Below are 7500 nucleotides of genomic sequence, written 5' to 3'. Positions count from 1 at the left end.
AGCATCTGCTGAGTGACTCGGTGTAACTGTGTGTATACAGTACTATGCAAAAGTCAGATCCCCCTTCATATATTTAATGAATAAAACCAGACTCCTAGCAACCACCTGGAAGACCTACACTCTCAGAAATAAAGGTACTAGACTGTCTCTGGGTCAGCCCCTCTCTGGTCACCGGGGTGGAACCCTAAATTGTCCATCTCAGCACCTTTAGTCAGGGAACATAACTGAACCATAATCCACTGAAATGATCTGTTCTAAGATGGACTGACTCCACACACCCCGCCTCGCCTCGGCTCCAGGCTTTTACTCTACTGCTCTGTTTTAAAACATTCGGTTATGAAAAGGAACAAACACCAACTTTTCACCTGGAGAACCTGATTTAAGCTCCACAATCAGACCTTAGAACCACTGTAGAACCTTTGAGGGAACATTTACCCTGTTTGTAACTTGATGAATGAGAAACGTTCCTGAGCAAAACCTTCATTATTAACAGTGTGGTGAACATAAAACGGCCCCCATCAGATAAACAGCGCTGAAAGCTTTGATCTCTCAGAGAGAGGAGAACATCAAGCTGCTTCAGATCTGAAAACATCCACAGGTGTTTCTGTCCATCCTTCCACTGTGAGAAGACCACTCAGCGCTGTGGGTCTGAAAGGACGTATAGATGATCAAGAAGAACCTCACTGAGAAAAGGAGACGGACACACCAAACAAAGAAGCTGGACGATGGACTGACCGCCCCAGAGTCCAGACCTCAGCACCACTGAATGGGTTTGATCACTTCAGGAAATCATCAACCAGCTTCTCAGACTGAGCTTTGGAGGTGTGTCTGCAGGTTCTTTGAGGAGCTGAGAGTGAGGATCCTGAGAAGAACGGAAGCTGGAATGAAGGGAGAGAGAGACTGACTGACAATGGTGTGCAGAAGTTTGTGCACCCTGGTTAAATTCCATTAGTTTTTTTTGTGTGTATAAGTTACACACACCCTCTACAGAGACACATCTCTGCGTATTTTCATGCAAAATGGGTTTATCTGCTTAACATGTTGGTGAAACAAATCTAAAAATCAAAACGTGGGCTGTGAAAAAGTGATGGCACTTTCATATTTCGCGTTTTATATGTTCCAGCGTGTTAAACTCTGCGGGTAAATAGACGCTGTGCGCGAAAGTGTGCAGGAGAGTGCCACATCGAAGTGTGTTAATGTTTTTAAAGCTTTCTGGGTTTAGTTGTCGAGGTTTTGGTGTAATTCTCTGTTTTTTCTTGAAGCTGAAAAATGAGCAACTTGCACTTTAAGGCTGTTTTTGCTGAAGACTCATAAATGAAAGGGAGGCTTCGAGTTTTAGACCATTCTGAATGTGTGAATCAAAGCGGCCTTTCCAGCGCGATACGCGCGCGTGTGTGTGTGTGTGTGTGTGTGTGTGTGCTTCCTGTCTCTGTGTGTTTAAGGTCCTGTCAGTGTTTCTATTTCACATCATTCATCAGTGACACCATGAAAATCACACCGACAGTCTCACACCTCTGGACCTGCTCTCTGCTCCTCTACACACTCGTCAGAGGTAACACTGCGTCTCCCTGTGTCTGTGTCTCTCTGTGTGTGTGTGTGTGTGTGTGTGTGTGAGTGTCTGTGTGTGTGTCTCTCCCTGTGTCTGTATGTGTGTGTGTATGTGTTTGTGTGTGTGTGTGTATGCGTGCGTGTGTGTGTATGCGTGCGTGTGTGTTTGTGTGTGTGTGTGTTTGTGTGTGTATGCATGTGTGTGTGTGTCTCCCTGTGTCTGTATGTATGTGTGTGTGTGTGTGTGTGTGTGTGTGTGTGTGTGTGTGTGTGTGTGAGTGTGTGTGTGTTTGTGTGTGTGTGTGTGTGTGTGTGCGTGTGTCTCCCTGTGTCTGTATGTGTGTGTGTGTGTGTGTGTGTGTGTGTGTGTGTGTGTGTGTTTGTGTGTGTGTGTGTGTGTGTGTGTGTCTCCCTGTGTCTGTATGTATGTGTGTGTGTGTGTGTGTGTGTGTGTGTGTGTGTGTGTGTGTGTGTAACTGAATTCAGGGTTACTTTAGTTCAAGAGATTCTGAAAAACAATTTGTGTATTAACAACAAAACAATGTACTTAACATTTATCTGTATTTAAAATAATAATAAATGACTGTTACTGAAACAAGCACAACTAAAATAAATAACTCCTATAAATTATTCAGTAACCACTTTGAATTGTATAGTAATTACTTTAAATGATGTTAAAGGTTTAGTTTGTATCACAAATTGTTCACTATTTACTACAAATTAAGCATCTGTTATAAATGATTCAGTAGCTGATATTAATTTTTCCATTTCCTTTATGAAGTATTCAGTATCTGCTATGGTATTAATGAAGTTCTGAGGTATATTAATTAGGTATATTAATTAAGTTAATGAGGTATATTGGTATTATCATACTTTTATATATATGTGTGTGTTCCATATGTAACATTGTGATGCAATATAAATCCTTTATGATAACAATGAAAGCAGCGTATCTGATCACTGCTGTTCAGGACGTTGAGCCCAGGCGAAGGTAGCGGAGCCAAAGCGTCAGTAACCCAGATAAACAGATGTGCGGGGGCTGAAACTAAGACACCTCCAACCACACGACCTCCTGCTTCACATCTTTATTTACGTCTTTGTGATGCTGAGTTTAAACTCCTCAGCAGCCGTTTCACTCCTGCTCCTCTAACACCGAGCTGAACGGAACCAGAGGCCCGCGTGTCCGTCAGAACCTCTGCTGCTGAGACCTCATTAACACTGTCTACTGATCGTGTTCATCACTTCTCCTCCACGTCTGAATCCAGCCCGAAATTCAGCTCACAATCTTCAGGCACTGATCGGAATCGAACGCAAGGAAATGTGTTGAATTCAGCATTTCTTTCCAATTAATGAATGAATTCAAAAATAATCTTAAATTAATTGAATGAATTTGTTCAATTAATGAACATCAGTTATTATAAGCAAAAATCCTAAATCTTTTCTGAAGCTTTTTAATTGAATTTTTTTTTAAAACAAAGAAATTTCAAAAGACAAAAATGTTGGAAATTCTTAGATTATAACACCTTCACGAAGCTGTAAGGAGAAATTCAGTAGAAGTTTTACCAAAATTAACACCCAGAGCGAAATTCTAAAAAATTGTTTTGAGAATGAAATTTTAGTCTCAGTATCTAGAAAAACCTCATATTTTAAAAGTGATCACGTCTTGAAGCAGTTTTTAAGAATTGCTATAAATATGTAATGACAGTATGTTGTTTATTGTTTTAGTAATTTCTCCAAAAAAGTTCATGTGGATTTAGACATTAAAAAAACCTGCTGACATCACTGCTGACATCACATAAGTTACTGCTGAATAAAGTAACGGCACTTATTATTAAAGTGAATGCGAACCCTTCATTTGAGCTCAGCAGCTGCGGACCAATAGAAAGGCTCCAAAATCACTGGAAACGAAAGCTCTTTACATTAACGTACATTAAAGCTTAGGAGCTTTCATTCCAAGTGAATTCGTTTAATCTCACATGAAAAGGCAGAAAAATCCAACCTTTAATTGATGAGTTAAAAATCCTCAGCAATTCATTATTTTAACCGACCCGGATGTTCCGGCATCAGTTTACACCACCACCGCACGTCAACACAGCAGCGTCAGTCCTCCATCCACAGCTCAACAGCTGCTGGACGCTGATCAGGGCAGCAAGACGGTGAGGAGGAAGCAAAACAAACCAAAACAAAAGCACATGGACAACGGTAAACACAAACCAAAGCAGAGGAGGAATTCCTGCAGGGGCATCGGTTGAATTCAGCTTCATCTACAGGTTGGAGTTTCTCTTTTTTTCAGTGTGAGATTAAACTAATCCACTAAAAGGTCAATTTGGCTTTGTTCCCTCAGCACATCAAAATGACCCAAATCCTTTCCTTCATGTGTGACGCAGGTGTGTGTCTGTGCGTAACTGTGAACACAAACACACTGAATCGGATATTATGAATTCCGATTTGAGACGCTTTCATAGGCGGTACTGAAATCCATGTCTGATCTGCAGCAGTGCGACTCAGTCAGACTCAAAAACATTTAGGCTGATGTTTCTGTACCAAAAAATGATTAGAGACTCAACCAAAAGCGCGTTTGGTGAGATTTCTGAAGAAATGTCCGACCGTGGCCGCAGGAGAACGAGGCTGCAGCATCAAATAGCAGTTTAAAGAACCCGAGGACACGGTTCCAACGCGTTCTGGTGATGAGCCCAGCTGTCAGTCGGTGAAGCTTCATGATGCTCCTGTGATGCTGGTGAGGACGAAGCTGGTCCTCCGGGAGCGACTGGCGTTCGTTGCCAGTTGTGATTGTTTACCTCTGGTTGAGCCGTAAAGCTGCGCGTCGCTTTGTTCTTCTGCTCACGTGGGTCAGTTTAGGAGACTGATGGGGCATTCAGGTCACATTAAAAAGATAATCTGGACAGCCAAAGAATAAAATCAGATGTATATTTATATATTGTGTGATAGGAAGATGAGCTAGCCAGCAGAAATGAATCAGCTATGATCATTTATTAACTGCTTTTTACAGCTGAATATGTGCATCTGTGTAATAAGTGTGCTAAAGCTACACTCTTAAAAAGATGGTTCTTCAAGGGTTCTTCACTGAATAAAATGGTTATATAAAACCATATAAATATATATAAATATATATATAAAATAGTCAGTAATAATCTTATAATAATATCTTTCCTCGCTCAGAGTGTCCAGCAGACAGTGAGATAATCACGTCACAGACGGTTCGCGCTCGGGTCGGTCACTCAGCGTCTCTGACCTGTGAGGCTAAAGGAAATGTTCAAGTCGTCCAGTCTCAGTGGAGCCGCTGTCCTGACCGCATCATCCTTGTCTATCAAGAAAAACCTGGAGCTTACGTGGCCAACAACAGCTACAAAGACCTCATCTCCACTCAGGGGTACCACACTCTCATCCTGAACAGAGTGCAGGAGGGGGATTTCGGGGAGTACTGCTGCAAACTGACCACATACCCCAGCGGCAGTCTGGAGGGGCAAGTCCAGCTGCTGGAGGAAGACGAGGAAGAAGGTGAGCAATGTGGTAAACAAATCAAAATCCAAATCTTCTGCTTTGCACAGCCTGCGAATGCTTTGTGTTCACACATTTTGCTTCCAGAGTATTTCTGTTCCCGTTTTAGGAGTTTTCACCCACTCTTGTTGACAGAACACTTCACCTCTGTGATTTTGCTGCTTGCACAGCATGTTTAAAATCTTCTCCCACGTTCTCAGTGCTGTTCAGGTCAGGAGACAGTGAGGGCATTTCCTAAAGTAGTTCATAGTAGATTTGTAGCGATTTGGATCATCGTCCTGCCGTCGAAGCCTCGTTTCACCTTCAGCTTCATAATTGTGTCACATTTCCAGAATTGGCTAAAATTTAGTGGAATCCATTCTTCCATCTACACACCGGCTCCCACACAACCCCAAAGCATTCCAGATCCCGTCAGCCTTATCAGTGGGCACGGTGTTCCTTTCATCAGATGCTGCTCCTTTTGCCTCCAAACATGCCTTTGGAGATTGTGTTTGAACATGTGCTCCATCAGTCCACGGCACTCATTTCCAAAGTGCTTATGGCTGATCCAGATTTTGTTTTGCAGACTTCTGATGTTAACCTTTATGATTAGATCGCAGATCATGTTTCGTTCTGATGACTCTTCCGTGCAGATCATGTTTGTGAAAGCAGCACTGCTCAGTAGAATGACGTATTGCTGCTTCTGTGTCAACCACACCTTCCTGCAGGTCCCCTGCGGTCATGTGGGGGTTTTGCTTTGCCTTTCTGTCCAGCGTACAAGCTTTTCTATCTGAGAGTTCCAGATATTGCCTTGATTTCCAAAGTTTCCCTTAACTGCCATTACTTAATGACATTCCAGACAGTGGAAACTGTGAGCTGGAGGCGCTGACACTCTTCATAGTCTTGTCCTGCTCTTTAGGCATCAGTTAGTTTCATTTTCAGATCCTCAGATCCTCAGACAGCTTCTTCAGAGGAGTTGAGTGTTAGAAAAAAAATTCACAAGAGTCAGAGAATTTATTACGCTCTGGAATTCTATCAGCCAACAATGACAGGCCTAATGGGTCAATTAAGGCTGAACAAGTCCATAAAGTTCTCAGACTTAACTACTAACTACTAACTTAACTAAGCATTTGGTGATTAGTCTCCCTGTCAGGTCTAGACCTGCTGGAGTCTCTGTTGCCCTGTTATACTGTAATCTGTGGTCAGCCACTCTTTACAGAACTGACTCTGTGGTCAGCCACTCTTTACAGAACTGACTCTGTGGTCAGTCACTCTTTACAGAACTGACTCTGTGTTTTTCTTCTCCTTTCTCTGCCGAGCTGATCAGCTGCCCATCCTGTGCGTCTGATGCTGTTGCCTCTTCTGCCTTGATTGGTGCCGCTGCTCACCAGCCTTCTGGACCTTTGACCACCACTGAGCTTCTTGCTGTACAGCGCTGTGCAGTCCTCACCCTCAGATCTTCTCTTTCCCCACTTTACTATAAAACTTCATACTAATAATGTTCGCTGTCCGGTGTCGACCAGAGGAGGACAGGTTCCCCTTCTGAGTCCTGGTTCCTCTCAAGGTTTCTTCCTCTTTTAGAGTTTTTCCTTGCCACTGTTGCCACTGGCGACGCTCATGGGGGCTCGGACCCAGATTTTCTTTCTTCTTTTCTCTTCTCTCTGTAACACTGATTGTTCTGTAAAGCTGCTTTGTGACAACACCTGGTGTAAAAAGCGCTGTATAAATACATTTTGCTTGCTGTGGTCCGACTGGGCCAAAATACACAATAAATAATACAATTTCTCAGTTTCAACATTTGATATTTTGTCTTTATACTATTTTCAATTAAATATAGGCTTTAAATGATTTGCACATCATTGCATTTTGTTTTTATTCACGTTAGTGGAATTCATTTTCCTTTTAATTAACATCTGCCTGTAATATATATTGCTTTTCAACATGCGTCTTACATATGCATATATTTTGCAGATGCTCTCAGTAAAAGTTTTGGAACAACAAAGCATCCACCTGCTTCCTCCACCAACCTCCTTCCTTCACAGCCCACAGCAGGTCAGCTCACTTCAGCTTTTATTAGCACAGTTAAAATATTTGTGTGAGGAATGATCGTTTTTAAAGTCTGGCGTATTCCTTCCCCTCCTTCCCTTTATTTAAAGATATTAGTAATTTAGCAAGTCGGTTAAACACTGGCCTTCCGCCCGAAGACTGCTGGGATAGGCTCCAGCACCCCCCCGCGACCTTGACGGAGAAGCGGCTTGGAAAATGGATGGATGGATGGGTTAAACACTGAGGCTGCTGTATGGATTTTTGATGAGTCTGAAGGATTGTGGGCTCTGGAGGTGTTGAACACTGACCCCAAGAGGCAGAAAGAGGTTACTGCAGTCAGAGTCCAGCTGTGAAAATCTGAGCAAACATCCTCTAGAAGATGAAGAATATTTAAATCCTTTATTCGTG

General features: G+C 42.6%; 1 protein-coding gene across 2 annotated transcripts in view; it reads left to right on the top strand.

Moving 5' to 3' along the window:
• The first annotated feature begins 1471 nt into the window (after positions 1–1471).
• Positions 1472–7500, top strand: part of LOC108415694 — a 10180-nt gene continuing 4151 nt past the window's right edge. For both annotated transcript variants that reach the window (XM_017688743.2, XM_017688742.2), the window contains exons 1-3: positions 1472–1552; positions 4729–5067; positions 7018–7098. In XM_017688743.2, the coding sequence (XP_017544232.1) occupies positions 1486–1552; positions 4729–5067; positions 7018–7098 (487 nt within the window). In that variant the 5' untranslated portion in view covers positions 1472–1485. The remainder of the gene's footprint in view (positions 1553–4728; positions 5068–7017; positions 7099–7500) is intronic.

The sequence above is a fragment of the Pygocentrus nattereri genome, chromosome 23 (genome assembly GCF_015220715.1).
Source record: "Pygocentrus nattereri isolate fPygNat1 chromosome 23, fPygNat1.pri, whole genome shotgun sequence".
Taxonomy (NCBI): Eukaryota; Metazoa; Chordata; class Actinopteri; order Characiformes; family Serrasalmidae; genus Pygocentrus; species Pygocentrus nattereri.
Note: the sequence above shows the minus strand (reverse complement) of the source record. Positions and strands in the feature narration are given on the sequence as shown.